Source organism: Anoplopoma fimbria, chromosome 10 (genome assembly GCF_027596085.1).
Source record: "Anoplopoma fimbria isolate UVic2021 breed Golden Eagle Sablefish chromosome 10, Afim_UVic_2022, whole genome shotgun sequence".
Taxonomy (NCBI): domain Eukaryota; kingdom Metazoa; phylum Chordata; class Actinopteri; order Perciformes; family Anoplopomatidae; genus Anoplopoma; species Anoplopoma fimbria.
Genome location: NC_072458.1, coordinates 5,509,139 through 5,528,927, shown reverse-complemented (window position 1 = coordinate 5,528,927; position 19,789 = coordinate 5,509,139). Strand labels below are relative to the sequence as shown.

General features: G+C 41.8%; 1 protein-coding gene across 1 annotated transcript in view; it reads left to right on the top strand.

The window, feature by feature from the left end:
• Positions 1-19,789, top strand: part of znf704 (zinc finger protein 704) — a 44,967-nt gene that overhangs the window by 16,636 nt on the left and 8,542 nt on the right. The window contains exon 3 of the mRNA XM_054606452.1: positions 19,353-19,456. Within this exon, the coding sequence (XP_054462427.1) occupies positions 19,353-19,456 (104 nt within the window). The remainder of the gene's footprint in view (positions 1-19,352; positions 19,457-19,789) is intronic.

The following is a 19,789-nucleotide window of genomic DNA, read 5'->3' as shown; positions in this document are numbered from 1 at the left end:
TAAATAAGAGTCCAGGCACTTTCCAAAAATAACATTTTAAAAGGTAATCCGTCATCTGTTGGGTTTCCAGCGCTTGGCCACATAAACATACAGTAAAAGAAACAGAGATGGCAGCTATTTCCCCTCTTAATTTTTCCTCGAATGTGTGCTGAATGAGTTGACTTTACTTATATTGAAGCATGCGGCTTAACAGTTTGTGAACTACACGCTTCTCTCGTCTGTAAAACAATCCTGTGATGTGTTTGTCCAGTTGCCCGTTGGACATTCTCAACTTTGCATTTCTGTTTAACATTATTATTGCTTTGGCTCTCGTGACTTTCCCAGAAATCACCATGACATTTAAAAGCATTGAGATGCATAAAACCTCCATTTGTTGTCCTAAAATCTTCAAAATGTAAATGGCGGAGCCCCAGCTGCTTCATAAACGTACCCAATCATAATCTTGCCTCACACCACCCAACCTTTTCAAACGAGATAAAGCTTCAATTGTTGCGTCTCTTTTCTGTGTTATGATCGCTCTCTTTTACACACACTCACTTTGTCTTTGTTTCTCTCTTTCTCTGCCATCCTTTGTTCTTCAAAGACATTTGTCATTAGTCTCACTAGCTTCACCTGCAAGCTGTGGCATGGTTACTACACACACACACACACACACACGCACACACACACACACACACACACACACACACACACACACACACACACACACACACACACACACACACACACACACACACACACACACACACAAAACCCCTGATGGTAAAGGTTCGTTTTTCACTTTTCTGTTTATCTTCAGGTCGTCCCTTGTCGCTGTACAGAACAGCTCTTAAGGTTGTAAACAGTCAGCAGTGGACCTTTTTTAGCTTTGCGGGTTGATAAAGTGTGTGTGTGTGTGTGTGTGGGGGGGTGTATGTGTGTGTGTGGGTGTACACAGGAATTCAGAAGACAGCTGGTACAGTTGGCCCCCTCAACCCCCCATTTGGGGAGGTCGTTCAGACCATCTCCTGTTTTTCAGACTTGTCACCTCCCTCCCCCTCCCCTTCTCTCCCGTCCCTCCCTGTAAACAATGGGGAGCCAGTGGCTTCGGTCACATGAGCCTCCAGCATCTGACGAGGTTGTTATTGTTTTGATTTTGAGTTCCACATGCTGACCTCGACTCCGTGTGTGTGTGTGTGTGTGTGTGTGTGTGTGTGTGTGTGTGTGTGTGTGTGTGTGTGTGTGTGTGTGTGTGTGTGTGTGTGTGTGTGTGTGTGTGTGTGTGTGTGTGTGTGTGTGTGTGTGTGTGTCGTTGTGTGTGTGTCTGTTTGTACATTTGTTTAAGGGGCCTGGGTCGGGTGGGACTCGGATGTTCTGCCAAACTCGAGAACCGCTTGCAGAACTTTGTGTGTATTTTTGCACGTGTTTGTGTTTGTGTGTGTGTGTGTGTGTGTGTAGACTGTGGTAGCTTTGGCAGCATTACCTCACTATGAGCTGAAAATGGATGTGTTTACCAGGGGCTTCTCTCTCTCTCTCTCTCTCTCTCTCACTCTCACTCTCACTCTCACTCTTAAAGAAACCTATCTTATTTTCTCTCTTGCAAGCGTTTGAGGCTCACAGGCTTGATGGAGGGAAACATAACACCCCCATTACTCTCACACACGCACGCACACACACACACACACACACACACACACACACACACACACACGAACACAAACGCAGTTCAGTTTAGGTCTGCAAACATTAAATGCACAGACACACACATGCGTACACACAAACCATGTTACGCAGCCATAGCCCTCCATATAGCATGCATAATTCATGACCTCCCATTGACTTTTATGTAAACATGGGTGCTTCCCTCAGCTGCTCTGAGTCTTTGTCGGAGGGTTGGTTCAGTTGAGTAAAATACTCCTATATGCAACTCCAACGACACACACTTCCATACAGTAATGACTTATTTCATTGTTTTTATATCCTCTGCTGACTGGTGACATGTCAGTTGGATCCACAATTTTCACCAATTCAAAAACAGTTGGACAGCTTGTTTTTAATGTACAACACATTTTATTTGCAAAGCTGTGTTACTTTTTGTCGTCGTTGCTCCAGTACTGGGAAAAGTTTGATTGGAGGCCAATGTTATGTATTATATTAAATGAGTTTTTCTGTGGTAAGAGATCATGTTTCTTCTGAGTTCACTATAATGAGAATAAACTCCTCTCTCTCTCTCTCTCTCCCTCTCCCTTCCTTCCTTCCTTTCCTCTGCCTTTTGTCTCTGTTTATGCCACTTGGAGTGCACTTTTCCCCCTCACACTGTCCACTTCCTCTCCTTTCTCTTTTATTCTTTCCATCTCCCTCTCATCGTCCCCTCTGCCCAGATGGCTGATTGAGCTTTCCAATGTTGCTTTCCACGTTGCTTTCCACCTCCCCTGACTCACTGTATTCTATCTTGCTTTCTCCATCTCTGCTTTCCCGCTCATTTCCCCCTTCATTCCCCCATGATCTCTGTCTCTCCCACACTCTAGCTCCCTCCCTCTCTTCCTTTGTCTCCTCTCTCAGCTGCCGTGTGTGTGTGTGTGTGTGTGTGTGTGTGTGTGTGTGTGTGTGTGTGTGTGTGTGTGTGTGTGTGTGTGTGTGTGTGTGTGTGTGTGTGTGTGTGTGTGTGTGTGTGTGTGTGTGTGTGTGTGTGTGTGTGTGTGTGTGTGTGTGTGTGTGTGTGAGAATGCTATGTATTTCCTCTGACTGACAGAGATGTTAGCCCACTGCTGAGCTGTGTGCTGGGGCTGGAGAATAGGCAGAGGGGCTAACTTACACTAGCGTATGAAGTCAGTAGCGACGACCACAGTGAGGCCAGTTCAAGTTGTTTACTTGAGCTTTCTCTGACAAACAACTAGGTGCGATTTTGGCACTAACGTGTCTAAAAATGTTGAACCTGCCTGCACACTAATTCCTTTCAGTTGACTGCTTTCACAAGGGAAATTTAGTAATGCAAAAACAGCTGTAATTAATAACATACACTGAAATGAACACAGTTTCCTCAACATGCATACAGATTCTATACCCGCAAAAGGACGCCCGCACATGCAAATTTCCAATTATGTATGCAAATCTGCCAATCATTTGCAGTTAACCCCCACGGGAAAGGTTAATGATTAATGTTTGGTACGCAATCACACATTTACAAATGATTATGATATCACACACAGAAAATCAAAGCATCCTCAACTCAGCTGAGTTGCATATTATTTACAGCCCAGGGTTGTTACTTTTTTGAATAGAAGGTGAAGGTGTGCAGCACTGACCCAAATCTTAAGTGACAATCGGGACATTAGTTTGCTGAAACTGAGCATTAATGCGTTGCCCCCGCCGACGGCTGCTCGCAGCGTTAGCACTGAAGACGTGCACAGTGTACTGACACGTACACAGGTGATGGGAGTGCACTCGTATTTATGTCGCTCAAGGGTTTTACTTCTTGCAGCTATCTGTTGTGTTGTTTTTTCTCTTAATGTAATTGGAGGCACATTCAAACGGTCCTTTTGTAGGTTGAAATTGGCGGGTAGGTGAAAGGAGAGGTTATTTCACAGAGCGATGTGTTCTCGTATTTCGAATGATTCTGGCAAAAGTCCAATTGAAACTAACACAGAGTACCCTAGTCTAGATGTCTGACTTAGTCCTTGTCCACCAGAACATGAACAAGGCACGTAGCCGATTCTTAATTTAGTCTCTTGAGGTTCCTTGAATAGTTTTTTTGACAATTCCGGCGTCGGCTGTAACCAACATAAGTCTCGTCAAATCTCTTAATTTTCCTTTGCGTCTTGGTGTAAATGACCATTCGTCTTCACCCTGGGATGTTTGTTTTTTTCCAGTTTTCGCACCAGCCGGATGATAAAAACGTCATCATTGTCACTCATCATTGGACATTACAGAGACTTTGCACTAGAGAGCTAGCAGGGTTAACTCTATTTAATATCCGGTCCAACTGATTCGGACATTTGCGTTCTCACATACAGCTCCTCCGGATGATGTCTAGATCATTTCAAGGTTGTAGTACATGTGTGAAAGCGACTTTAGTTGCCTTTGACCCTGCACTCACAGCAGCTAACCCTGTGAACAGCGGTGAGTGCTTTTTGCCTCTTTGTCCCCACATTTCACCTCCATATGGAGTACCTCCTGTCAGGCTGCATACAGACAGACTCCTGTATGCAGGTTGGTAGGGTGCGTCTCATAGGATGCAATATGTTGTCCTAAAAAAACAATGCCAGAATGTACATAATTGAGGTTAGACAGTTGAACACAGTACTCTTTATACATAGTTGCCTTTAGGAAGCCTTTGAGTTTTGTCTTGAATAAATGCATCAGTATGGCTCTATGTTGGATAATGGAGCGCTGGAGTCTTTGTGTGGACTTGTTGACATGGTTGAGAGGGGAAAAGGAAGGGGTGGGCTCTCTCTCTCTCTCTCTCTGTGTCTTCCTACCTCCCTCTCTCCTCTCGCATGGTGTTTTCATTTATTTTTGCTCTTCATGCTCGGTGTCACATTCTCATACCACACAGCAGTAAATTAATCAGAGATTACACTCCCCTGATGGAGACCTTCCCCCAAAACACATCCTTCCTCTCTCTCTCTCTCTCTCTCTCTCTCCCTCTGTCACTCCCCCCTTCTGTTTTTTCTCCCTCCAAAACAATTTCCACCATCAAAGAAAGACTCAACATTTCAAACGTGCTTGTGACTTGTATTGATTATCTACTAATGAGCGATTCTCTGTCCTTTACCAAAACCTATTAAGGTCCCAATGGTCAAGGCGCTTACAGTGCTGGCTGCTTCTACAGTATGGCCACAACATGTAACAACTGTAGTTGTACTGTAGGCTTGAATATGTCTCGCTCTTGAGTGTGAAGAAGGGGCATTTCTGTAAAACCACATCTCAGGTTAACTTCTCCTGGGCGAGTCAACAATCGCACAGATAGCGGATCAAATGGGGAGGAAGAGAGGAATGAGGAGGGTGCGGGGGGGGAGTAAAGAGGGAGGGGTGTAAGTAAAAGGCCTCTAGGTAAATGTTGAAGTGGCGGGCATATCCTTTGTCTTGCCTTTAGGCTATGTGAGGCGATTGGACCAGCTGATAGGCCTTTTATAATGCCCTCCATCAGATCAATCTCCTGGGCTTTTATGAGCACCTTCAGCAAACACACACACACACACACACACACACACACACACACACACACACACACACACACACACACACACACACACACACACACACACACACACACACACGCACACTGACACACACAGCATCCCCCACCCCCTTGGAGGTGTAATTGGGAAAGAGGCCCCTTCCTCCAGTGTGTGTATCGCTCTCCTGGGAGCTGAGGGGGTGGGTGCATGGGAGTGTGGGTGAGTGTGTGGCCGTCTGCGTCCGCCGTGGTTACAGCCAAGGTGTTTATAATCAAGCTCAGCGGTGATAAAAGGGTGCTTGCTTGTGTTTATGTCGGTGTGGTTTATGGGACTTATTGGCAGGTTGTGTGTGTCCAGAGGGCAGGTGGAGAGGAAAAAAGAGCACTCGGGGCTAACTCGCGCTGCTCTTACGACCCCCATTATCACGACTGCGCTCGCCACTAAACACTAATGAACACACAAACACACACACTCACACACACACAAACGCACTGATGAGGTGTAAGGACACTGGAGGAGCAGCTTCCCCTAATCCTTGAAGGAAGACGGGGAAAAAGTGGAGATGGACGGAGGAGACCTTTGATTGGAGATGATGGCCCAGGAGGCATTTCATCGACCTACATTTAGCAAGAAGATCATTGTCCTCTATTAACCTGTGTTTAGATTGTTTGATGACACAAACCGGCAAACATTTACTGTGTATGCCTGGAAATTGTCCTGCAAAAGCATTTTATTACTACAAGTATTACAAGTGAATGTGGAAATTATATTATGATTGCACCCTATTAATGCTTGACTACACTGGAGGTGTTCTTAGCAGTGGTTTTAAAAGTCGCCTGTCCCACATGCATCTGACGGAACAGATGCTTTTGTTTAATACATCTGTCCACACACACGATGCACAGGGTTTGCATTTCATTTGCGTTCTGCATGAATAATCGCAACCCGAAGCACGTTTTTAAGCTTCAAGTATATTTTCATTTCATGCATTTAACTGTAGTTATTGCGTATCGGAATCTGAGTGCTGCAAAAAGTGTGTGTGACCTACACGCTACAGTGCCTGAACGCAGCCTGTGTAGACACTGATGGAGGACTGAAGGTGCTGATCTGCTAACAGGTTTAAACATTGTGTTATATAGTAGATAATCTAAATGTTTTCTGCTTACAAAACTTATAAAGAGCATGTGACACTGTATTTATTTTAGAGGCGACCCTCTTGATTATTTACGGTAGCTAGTTATGTCGATTTCCATGGATACCCTTGGCTATAAGGGGTCCCCTGTTATGACACAATAGATATATCTATTATAAATATCACGGATATTCCATTTATGTTAAATATTACACATGCAACATTTAATACTCAAATTGTTTTTTGGAGCTCCTTTTGAATCATTGTTCACCTGACTCGTAATTCGGGAAGTGAGTTCCACAAATTCAGAGTCAGAACTATGACAGCTGGCGGGGTACGTCTGCCACAGCACAAATAAAATCATGCTGCACCATTCCCTCCAGGAAAAAGGGCATAACAGAGACAGAGAGGCAGAGAGAAAGACATCCTCTGATGTTTGCTCTCCCAGCTGCACACTCTCAGGCTCTTCATTTACTCCATTTCTGACACGGAGCTCAGACACTTCATTCCTCCAGCCACTTCCTTTTCGTTCACTCAGCACTGCGTCATCTGGACAGACAGTGTTGATCCAAGTTGAGAGAGAAAGAGAGAGAGAGAGAGAGATGTAGCTAGGAGTTGGAGGTGAAAGAAAGGAGGGTTATAGGGAGCAAGATAGAGGAGGAAAGTAAAGGAGGAGAAAGGGATAAGGGGGGGGGTGTATTTACCAGCCAGCCGCCCTAAAGGTCGTCATGACTCTCATAGCTGCTGCCTTTGTTCGCATCAGTGAGCGACCACCTCACCGCTCACACTGACTCGCTCTCTGACAACCACATACACATTCACACACATCCACGTTTACCTGCATGCGTTCAGACATCCATACACACAGGTACTTGCCAGCAGAAAGAGAAAAGGTGACACACACACACACACACACAGTTGCACACGCACACATCAGGCCAAATGAGTAGCTTGGAGCAGTGAGATCGTGTGTATTCCCTCTGCTCATTAGGGCATACAGCAACATCAATTCAGGGGAAGCCCATCACTGTGTCTGTGTGTGTGTGTGTGTGTGTGTGTGTGTGTGTGTGTGTGCGTGTGTGTGTGCGTGTGCGTGTCAAGATGGTTTATATCTGCTCCTACCCCTCTTTTCCATCTCCCTCACCATCGTGCTTTGCATTTTAAATGTGTCTCCATCATTACACCTATTACTCCCATTGTTATCGCTGTATCTTTATAGATACAGGAGCATCTATTCTTGCATAAGAACCTCAGGGTTTTGGCTGTGTCATTTCATTTTTGTGACATTGTTGACATCCAAGTTTGTTCTTTTTCAATGTTCTAATGTGGTTGTTTTTCACTTTGGTTTACTTTTTTATTATGTAGAGAAAGACAGAAAATGAACATCACCATCTTAAACCCCAGGCTATCAGGACACGTCATTTGGTTGGTTTTGATTTGCTTCTTCTTTATTGTGCTTCACAGTGGCAAAAGGTTCACGTTCAAGTAGCAGATCCAAATCAGGTTTTGTTTAAAGCTGCTGATGTACTTTTGTGGGGTGCACCTCAGAGACAACATTGTTTTTGATATTCAGACTTCTCAGTATCTTTAAACTTGTTTGTCAAGGTGCTTATTTGATTTAAGGGCAGATTCAGCTCTGAGGAAAATCACGCTGAGATGCAACAATGGCACAGTCACATGGGATTACTTCAGTACAAGAAAACACAGCAAAATAAATCAAAACATAACAGTGCAAAAACAACTAGGCATTTTTTTAACTAAAAACACAGATCATGAGTGCAGGCGTGTTAAATATAATGCTGCGGTCACACACAATCAGTATTAGATACATAAGGTGCAGGTTTGTGGGGACACTCGCCACAGTATAGGTATACATTTACCCAAAGAATTACATTTGATAGATTGAGACTGAAGTGAATGAATGTGTAATTTAATTTGTTCACTCACTTCACCTGCTGCGAATATCGGATGAAGGGAAACCCTGTTAGTGCGTGTGTGCGCGTGTGTGTGTGTGACCCAGAGGCTGGTGCATAAGTGGGTCCTCCGAACTATAGCATCAATATCAATCTAGGGCATAACCACCAACAGTGTGTGTGTGTGTGTGTGTGTGTGTGTGTGTGTGTGTGTGTGTGTGTGTGTGTGTGTGTGTGTGTGTGTGTGTGTGTGTGTGTGTGTGTGTGTGTGTGTGTGTGTGTGTGTGTGTGTGTGTGTGTGTGTGTGTGTGTTCACCCCGAGCCCAAAGGGTAAAATGTATGCAGGAACCCCAACCTATAGTGCAAAATCTAGGGCACACCAGTGAAGCTTGTGTGCATGTGTCAATCAAAATGTGTATTAAAAGGTAAAGTCTGGTGGAGAGAGCGGATGATCATATTTTCTTTCATCGCTGTCGCTCAAGGGGTTAACCGTCTAAATGATGACAAATCAAAACTCGTACACATCAACCTGGGACTCTGCCCTGCGGCTGCTTTCCTGTATAAACACATACATACACTACCTGAAGATCTTCCAAAGAAAAGTAAACAAAGTGATAAAGCAGATGTTGTGTAGCTTCCCTTTGAAAGGTTCGGTGATCCACAGCATAACTGGAATATTAGTTGAAATCAACTAATCGATTCGTCCTCAAAAGCGTTTGAGTGTTAGTCAACTGAGAATTTCTTTGGTCAAAAGTAAGCCCCTATATATATACCTTCTAATGTTTTTAAATAAATAACATTTTAGCCCTTATGACTTGGTGACAAGTGCCTGTGAGTGTTTCAGTTTATCTTTATGGTCGAGATGACGATAAAAACATGACATTTAAAGCTGTCAAAAAAGAAAAAAAATATTCACGCCCCGGGTAGCTAACTGTTACATCTAAGCGGAAGTGTTTGTTTCACCCCGGTCCATGTGTCTCTGTTTACATGTATGAGCTGATTTCCCATTTTGTGTGTGCAGTGTCTCCCCTGTTTGTATATGTGTGTAATCATGTGAGTGTGTTCTCCCAGCGGGTTTGGTGTGTAGATAGAAACTAGGCTAAAGAGCAACACAGAGGAGGGAGGCTGATACTGCGAGAAAGAGAGAGAGTGAGGAAGAGAGTCTGAAAAACACATTGTGCACCTGTTAATAACTGCACACTGAGAAAATTGTGTGTGTGTGTGAAAGAGAGAGAGAGAGAGTCTGTGTGTGTCAGCAGGTCACTATTCACTTTTATTCATTTACAGTGTGATCACTCTTACAGCATTAGAGGCAGAAAAAGGACAAAGGCAAAGCAAAACATGGATACATGTGCAGATCAACTCCCGCTCTGTTGACCTGAGGATAATTCAGTGTATCTACTGTACAGCTGTAGCTGTCTGTCTGCAGACACGTGAAGACGTAACACACATTGGACACACAGAGGGTCTTTGGCTCGGGGCCCGAGTTAATGTACGCCACGCCCTGTTTTGCTCTCACCAGAGGGCGTTCACTCAGAAGTGTGCAACTGTCTGTAAGTGTTTAAAAAAAGAGAACTAGCGTCTGTTTCCATCTGCACGTACCGTCTCTTACTCATGTGTAAAAGAATTTCCGTATTTAGCCCTGTGTCCTTTACCCGAGTGTGTGTTGGTGTGTGTTTAGAGGACAGAGAGAGAGAGAGAGAGAGAGAGGCAAAAACATGCTAATGCGTAATCAGCTAATTAGCTTCTAGCAAACGCTGATGATTAGACAGTGTGGCTCTCAGCAGTGATATTGTTGTTGAATCTTATTGACTTCATCATCTGCCCTTTTCTATACATGACCTACCATATACATTCAATACGCCATCCTCTGCAAAGGTCATTATTGTAGATTGTGCACAAAATTGTTCAGAAAACAGACTGTTCACGGACAAAAATACCAATTTAAACTTTGGAAGAGCATAAACAAGATGGTAAAAAAGACCCATAACCTGTTTATTTAGATAGTTTAGATATTTCATGTTCCCTTCAAGGAAAACAGAAACACTTTACTCTGCCTCTTGATAGTTCATTAAGGAATATCTCCCAATGCCGTGTCTCACTTAATGTCTTCAGAGTAGTCTGTGTTCTTTGGGTTTCATTGATCGTACGAAGCAGTTTCTCGAACACAGTCCTGGTTCCGCCTTTGATCTTGAACGTTTTGAAAGTCAGCAAACTCTCATAATGATGTCTTCATTTTCTCCACTTCACTAAAGAGAGTGAATCCTCACAGGAATCTTCTGAGGCTCGGCTGTCGCTTTTTTGTAGACACCAAGACCATCATTTAGTTTGTGTAGGTAATATCAAGTGACACTTCTAGGTGATACACTGTGTATTTGCCACAATTTTTTTGGAGTGCAGAAATTCATGCAAAAGAAACTTAAATTCAAATCTATAGAAAAAAAAAAGAAGTCATCTTGATTGTAGATGTATATCAGACTCTGCTGTCCCTTTATGTGACCATCTTTCTGTTTTGTAAAAAAGTCAAATTCAAGATTACTTTTTTTCATCGATCAACTGCTTTATCAACCATCCATCATGACTATCTGTATAAATGTGTCCAACATGAGAAGATTAATGAGGGATAATCTACTAAACTACTGCATTCATGACTAAATATAACAAAGAACACTAAATTTAAGTCATGGTATTGTTTAAGTGAATCAAAGATCAGTTTTAGTTCGGCGATGCTGTAGGGACTTCATTTCCCTGTCTGAGTCAGTATGTGCTCTTTATTATAAGATTAAAGGGAGATTTTATCCTTAAAAACATATCTGGCTCCAGTTATGTCAGACAGCTCAGACCAGGCTTTTTATCATGTTGCTCCAAATCTAGAAACAATAAAGTAATATAATTATTGTCAGATCTTTCTAGTTAGATTATATGTTGTAATGTAAAACCATCTCCTTTTAATGTTTCCGATGTAATGTATCGACTTTGAATGGGTGTCTCGTGACGTTTTTAAGAAAAGGGGGGGGATTTTTCAGCTGTATAGGAACAGTTCATTGTAAAGCTCCAGTTGCAGTGAATCAGATGGAGGTTTGGCACTTTGACTCTTAAGAGCTGAACATAATCTGTGTGAAGTGAAAGATGCCCGGGGCTCCTATTTCATGGAAGAGGCTGCCAGGCCAGTGCATATGTTGTTATGGCTAGGAAGATGACTTGGCCCTTTAGATTATATGTCTGCATATGTGTGCGTGTGGCTTCTAGAGCAGATGTGCAGTTCAGAAACAGCCATGCCAGCACCTCAATGAGGCTGCACAGTGGGGCTTTGAGCTGAATGCTAGCTGCTATTTAGCAGAGATAATGTTAACCATGTTCATCATATCAGTCTAGCGTGTTAGCATGCAAACATTTGCTAATTATTACTAAACATGAAGAACAACCAAGGCTGAGTATTTGTTCATATTCCAATGTTATTTTAAATCATCCTGTGAGGACAAGGCTATAGTCCTAAGGCTTCATCCTCTACGGGTACATGGATGTCTGTATGGCCATTTATAGCTATATATGCAACAGTTAAATATATAATATATATATAAATATAATGATTGTTGTTGAGTCTGGAACAATGCGGACCTACATGGCATTCCCAAAACCATTGGACAGCTAAAACACAGTTTTGAAAACTTGATCAGGGATCTCTAAAAGTTGTATTTGCTCCCTTTTTCTTTATATATATATATATATATATGTATGTATGTATGTATGTATGTATGTATGTATGTATGTATGTATGTATGTATGTATGTATGTATGTGTATGTATGTATGTATGTATGTATGTATATGTTTTGTAATTCTTATTGCGTCCATAAAAATGGATCCTTCTTATAACCTATGTTCTCGGCTTTACAATAAGGCGAACGCCAGCCTGCAGCTGTCAGCAGCACCTGTGCAAACCTCACATACACTCTCATGTGTGTCATAGGTGAAGGCTAGACATCTCACATAGACACACACACACACACACACACACACACACACACACACACACACACACACACACACACACACACACACACACACACACACACACACACACACACACACACACACACAACACAACAAACAAAACACTATTATATGCCCTCTTGTATATTCTCAGGTTTTATAGAAACGCTATTCATAGAATGTGTGTTTTCCAACCAAGGACTGTTATCTTTAACATCTCCAGAGCCTGAATGATGCACACAAGCATGTCATAGAAAATTCCTGTGTTCCCTTCATACACATCTGCCACTCAAAAGCTGTGCCCTTCATGCATGTTCGCCCCGTGTCATATGCAGATTCCTTTTGTGGTTTCGTGAGGGAGTGAGAGGAAGAGATCAGATAAGCACACGGTATGGGAGAAGCTTTTCCTGATTTATAGGAGCTTATTGAGGAGGAAATAGGCATCATAGTCCAGTGGCTGTAATAAACGAGAAGACCTCCATGCACTGCTCACCATCAAAGAGACAGGCCAACCCAGACACACACACACACACACAAACGCACTCCTTCTTACTGTCTTTTTTTTTCTCACTTACTTTGCTCACAGTGTGATACGGCAGCAAACAAAAGTCAAAAACGCTCAAAGTGTGGGAGGGAAAGTTGGTGTGGGTGAGGGAGGCAGAGAGAGTTTAGAGTCCTGCAGGGGTGAAGGGAGGAAGAGGAGCAGGAGGACGCAGTGCAGACAGAGGAGTGTAGGAGTTAAGGGTGTGCCGGGCAGCGCTGCATGGCCTCTGTTTCAGGGGAATTCCTGTAACCCAGCCCACCTTACAGCTGCCTTCATTAGACTGATTAATCGTTATTGGCTGACATAGAAACTAAAGCAAGAGGTTTGTGCATGTTTGTGTGTGTGTGCGTGAAGACTGACCTTGGCACATTTAGTCTGATTTAGTTTGGAGAAGAAGTTTGGTAAAAACAAAAAAAAGATAACACATTTTTAAAGGGTGTAGTGAAGTGTGGCTACATGTTGTATCTGAACTTGTCAAGAATGTGACCTGCGATTATTTTGTTGACTCTGGGTAGAAGTTTTCCCTCGTTAGTGATGTTGAGTTGTGTGTCTGCGGCCAAATGTTTTTTCCAGCATAAGTGGTGAAAAAGATTTGTTTGAAGGCAAGATCTGTACCGTGGCATCACTTAGAGGTGCCCTCGGCTTCGGTCAAGGAAATCTTCAAATTCTGTTTTGAAGTAGTGAACATGGCACTTAAAGTGTTGAGTTTCTGAGTATGTGAAGGGCATCTCTTCACCACTATTGAGGTTGACTCCAGACTGTTCCACAGGTTGTGTACTGGGTTTCCTACAGGTGTGAGGGAGCATGTTTGTGTTTATCCGGGCGATGCTGGGCCTAACAGTGTGTTACGCAAGCAAGCAAGAGACGGAAGTTATGTATGAATTTACCATCAATGTAAAACATAAATTCATTCAAATAATTCAGTGTTGTTCTGAAAAGAAAGAGGTTTTTACATCCTTGCCTCAAAAAGAATTGCACCCCCTTGAATGTTGTCCATCCTGAACGTCAAACTAAATTTTAAAATGTGATAAAAAAACAAAAAAAATAGACCCACATTTCATTGGATCACATCTACCTGTCAAACTAACATGGCCACAGTAACCTGAACCCTGTTATTGTCTCACTGCCTGCCCTGTGTTTAGTTTGAAACTGGACACTGCTTGTGCCTCACAATGGTGGAGACTTTGCCTTATATACACACACACACACACACACACACACACACACACACACACACACACACACACACACACACACACACACACACACACACACAACACACACACATAAACAGTCCGCCATCCTGCGTCTTTCTTGTTCCCATGCAGGCCTTTTGTTTTGTTCAATTCACTTGTGGTACATAGAAAAAGGAGTTGGCACATCTGTCCAGGAAAGTACAAGTTTCAGCACACGCCCCTCTACCACACAACATACACACGTGCAAAACACTAACACACACACATACACACATTTTTGGCAGGTTGGCAAACAGCCATATCTCCCCCTAATCTCATCAGAACCCCTGAAGAGGGAGCTGTTGTTTTACTTTTATCTCCGTTCCTTCTCAGGGATGAATTCCAACTCATCTATGAATCAAATTTGAACTCCTGTAGTTTGTAATTCTTGTGTTTAACATGTGTTCACGATTTTTCTCAATGAAGGATCTACCTGGTAGCTCTTCAGTTCTAAATTGCCAGTATCAGCTTTTATTTTTCGTCTGCTTACACTCGTAACTAGTTTAAAATCTAAGTCCAAGTGTGGTCAAGGCTATAAAATGAAAAGACAAATTTAATAAAGAAATCTTCTTGAACACTGTTTACATCTGGCTTTAACATTTTAAGATCCAAAATGCTTTAACATTTTAAGATCCAAAATGAGAGAAGAGAATAGTATACTGCTAGTCAACACCATGTTGAGGCAAAGCCCTGAAACACACTTGGCCATATCAACTCTATAATGTGAAAGGAGTTAAAATACATCCAAGAAGTAGATGCTATTTTCTTATTGAATGGATTGTCTTAAAGACTGACAAGATCAGTTGATTAATCAGTCAAATGAAAGAGATGTATCTGCAAATATTTGATAATCGATTAATCCTTTAGTCTTTTTCAAACAAACATTTCCAAAACTGTCTGGTTCAGCTACTCAAACGTGCATATTTACACTTCACAGACCAAAACAATGAATAAAATTATTGAGAAAATAATTTGAATAATAATTTAATGAATCAACAGTGAAAACAATCATTGGTTGCAGCTGTGATAGCCTTACCTTTTGTATTTGTCTTAGCATTTGCAATTAATAACCTATTATCCATATTGCCAATAAGAGGATTTAAATTTGGAGCTGAGTTCATTTTTTTGTTGAGGGAAGAAAACAATATGCAGCATTATAATTACTCTGGTACCTTTTATAAAACAAAGGGTGGCACTGTATGTGCCCTGTTAATGGCAGGTGTCACTCATACTGTATGGTGTTGCTACCTTAACAGAATATACATCAACCGTCACTGGCTTTTGTCTGGTCATTTAAAAAAACTCTTTTAAAAAAATTAACAGCATATTTGTTTGTTTGGCATTTAAAGCTAAACTCATTTTCCAGTTATGAATAGCCGGCAGCGGGGTGAAGCGACATGGATCCATGACATGTAATGTGCATTAGTAAACAGGCTCTACACGTTCTCTCTAGTTTTCTGTTGATGAACATGATAACGTTCCACTTAGGAGGCCTCAGGGGTCAGATATTGGAGGATATTTTATTGCAAGTTAGTGAAGTAAGAATATTAAAACACACACATACAGTGCAACGACACACACAAACACAGCAACATACCAAACTCATTTATCAGGATTCACTTACCCATCCATTAACCGTCCCACTGCGTCCTCTCTGTCACATGTATCATGCCTTCTATCGTGCGTCTAACACACACACACCGATGCTCTTGGTGTGTGTTCATTATAGCAATAATAAGCACTTGGACCAAAACTAAGTTTGATAAGCCCACTAATGGCAAATGTGATTTGGGGGAAATTCCCCTTCCCACTCTGTTTCTCTGCCTCTCATAAATTACATCTTAATTATTCCTTATCCTAATGTGTTTTTTTCCTGAGATATAGTCCTTACTATTTAATGATAGAAAGTCACTGTTACCATGGTAATAATATATATACGCTCACATGACAGCCTCCCAAGGTGACCAGGAAGTGGTTTTACGGCGACGTAGGGTGGGGGGTTATGGGTGACAGAGGCAGTTGTGTACGCAGCTTTGTTTCTTGATTTATGTGGAGGCTGTAATGACATCATATTCAACAGTGGAAAGGGTAATAAATTAGACATTAGCTAATGGGTGCTGAGGCTCTTTCTTTGTTAGCTAACGCTCTCCTCTCACATTGAAACCCAATCTCTTCATTTTGCCTGTAAAGTTAATACACTTTTAATAGCTTTCACATTAAGACTAGGGGCGTAGAATTTGGAAGGGACATGTTTCTACCGATACGCAGCGACTACTGAATTGTCCCTAGGAATAATTTTCATCCAAAACACTGCTCTGTGTCGCTGTATTTGCCACGAAAATGTAATTTCTTCACAAAGACATTATTGATAACAAGATAACAAGTTCGTCCATAACTTTCATTTCAGTGAAAAGTTATAGTGTTCTTGTGCACGAACAAACAAATTTAAAAAAAGTATATGAAATATAAAGAAAATTACAGCTCCTTGGTCATGCGTCTAAAAAAATTACTAATGTATTAGGGTGTATTTGGTGAACTACACATTTTTATCAAAACTGTACAGGACTGCTCTGTGCTGTGCTGTATTTTTTTAAATAATACATCCTCCAAAAGTCTGTTCCTGTTTGGAAAAGAACTTCTGAAAATTCCCTCTTGCTCAGTTATCTTCTTTAACTTGTAGTTGCTAACAAATACCTTCAGCCCTCACTAGGCTCCAGCCAAAAAGTCCTGACTGACTACATCTGGAGAAACGCACAGCCCCACTACGACCAACAACAACCTCTAAAGTTTGTGGAGCAGCACAGAAACATAAAGACACAAAGATCAGGCTTCAATGGTGCTCTGGGCTGTTAAAACCACAGATAACCAATATGTTATGACTCCATCATTAGCAACTGTTTTATTTTGGCAGTTATCAGCTCTTGGATTAGCTTGTAGCTCTGTCAGCTACTCATTACAGTTCAAACAATAATATAAAATGTAAGAGAAGTGTCAACTTGTTCCATGGGGTGTTGCGGTAAAAAAGAAAGGAAAAAAAATCAATCAAAAGTTGTCCTCCACACAAACCGTAAGAACTTATCTGCTTTCTTGTGCTTTATTCTCTGCAGCATTTGTTCCCTGTAATAGAAAGATCTTGGGATCAACTCGTAGAAATGACTAGATTCAAAGTGGGTTAGACAAACCATGATGCATAATGATGAGATGTATCATCTACACAGAAAATGTAATGATTATAGAGACGTTAAACTCATTAAACTTCATTTAGTCCCTCCTTTACCTTGTGGAATAACGTCCGTCATCTTTGAATCGTCTTAAACACATCTGTGTTAGTTTGGCACATGTGGATTTCGGGACTTTCTTTTTTCTCTAGATTTGCTTAAGCTCGGTCAACTTGGATGGGAAGCATCTGTGCCTTAAAGCCGTTCTAAAAATAAACATGGGGAGTCACGCCTGGGCTTAGACGGGGGCCACTCGACACGTTTAACACTGATGTGGCCGTTAAGCCTCTCCACGGATGCTTTACGTTGTACAGTATGTTCTGGGTCGCGTCCTGTTAGGGTGTGAATTGTCGCCCAAGTGAAAGTCATTACATGTCTCCCAGTCCCCTGTCATCATTTACAGTGGGATGTTTCACCAGAAATTAAAACGCAACATGACTGAGGAGCCTCTTGCATGTGTTTGCATGCTGTCTTAAGCTGTTCTTTGTCCGCCTTACAAGACAGATGCAGTGAGTGTAGTGATCATAGTCAAAGCTCTCTTGTGACAGATCCTGTGGTCCTTGTCCTTGTGGGTACTTTCCTGATATGGTTTCTGTTTTAATTATATTAAAGCTGAAATGTTGTTGAATTGGGAAGACACAGTTGGGCGTTTCTAGATGGATCCAGTGCCACACCTTTAATTTCAGTAGGCGTTCAATGCTTTATTTTGGCACATTTGTGAGAAACAATCATTGGACAGTACAGATGTTTTTTTCAATACCAAATAATCCTAATGCTCTTGTATTCCTCGTTCCCTCTCTGTTGTTCATGAAGAAGCTTCCGATGACACATAATAACCAGCGAATGAGTCTTTGTAATTTTAACCAAGTAAAGCAAAACACATCTGTTTGCATCTTCTCATTCACTAATTTGTTTGACAAAATTCTACACCACATCCAGTCACAGCAAACATTAAAAGGTGGCGTCTTAAGTGACACACTTTCTCTGAGTGTTTATGTTCTAGACTTTAAGGATCGAATTAACATTTAGGCAGGATTTTATTAATTGCCACCTAATGAATACAGCCGTGATCAGATAAGAGAGAAAATGACCAGTGTAACCAGTGCTGTAGATGGTTTTACGTACAGATACAAGTGCTATGGAGGAGAATACTTATTGCATCACCACACAGATTTTTCATAACTTGAACAATCCTTCATCTCGACCCTTCTAAGTGGGCATTTGTTTGTTGTTTGACAGGTATCAGGAGAGTAAAAGATGTGTTGCATCTCACTTTACTTGTTGCCGGATTTAAACCAATTAAGGTGCAGTGTAATCATTTGATCTCAGCGTCTGTTAAAACTTGGTTATGGCTGATGTCATGATTTTTTTTTTTTCCAAGGCAGCAGGAGATTTCATCATTGTAATAGAATTGACTTTGATCATTCGGCTTCAACACACCATCAAAGTCTCACTTGCTCAGGAACAAAACACACACACACACTACTTGTTATGTTAATAGTGAGCATGTACCATAGGTATACTGTCGGTAATAAAGCTATTGACATCTCTTTGATCACAGGGATTGCTTCTGTCTGAGGAATACATGCCAGAGGATTAAGACACCACCTTCTATATGTCTCTTCTAATTGATGCGTTTGCCACGCGCCAATTAGAAGAGACACAATCGTGTTATATGGATTGGCTAGTGTGTACAGCACTGAGCTTGTGTTGATAATGATCTTTAGGGATTGAATACATGACCCACATCAGTGTAGTTGAGTTTTACATTTGTCTATTCTTATTTTGTACAGCAGCATTTCTGCTGCTGGCTGTTGATTTTTCTAATGATGTCTCGGCGATTGCATCATGCCCCACAAAGGACATAAAGATATACAACTTAAATTGAATTAGAGGCTTGTGCTGCAGAATGCAAAGCTGAGTGAATATGAGACCAGAGGAGCCGGATTTTTGTGTGAAAACTTCTGAATAGAAATAAAGAACACACACTCATTGTGTTCTTGAGCTGCACACTCATGTCCAACTGCAGACATTGGTATATATGTGTGTATGGTGTGTGTTTTGTGCCCGGTTTAAAACGTCATGTGATAGTTAAATGACAAGGTATTTGGAGCAGAAGATGCTCAGTAAAATCCTGTTTCTCTGTCGTGTTTTCACAGACGGTCAGAGGAGGAAGTGGACATGGACAAGGTGACAGCTGCCATGGTGCTGACAAGTCTCTCCACCAGCCCGCTGGTGAGGAGTCCACCTGTCAAAGTCAACGGTGAGTACAACTGCTAATAAACACCTCAGTAAGTGGGGGGGTTTTCTTTTGACACCATGAGCGATATGCTTTAAATGGATCTCTGGCTTTGATGTATCATTCCCTTCCCTCCCAGAAATATTATGAAAAATGAGCCAGTGGAAAAAAAAGTAGCGCAGCCTTCGTCTGTAATGTGTATGTTCTGCTAAGACGCTGACTTTTCGTTCCCTCACAGCTGTTATCTGGTGAATGCATGTGGAAGCTTAGGTTGATAAATTACCGCCACCTGCTGTGCTTCAGGATCTGCTCATCAATGAGCTCTGCAAATCCACGGAAAAGCACAATGAGTCTGGA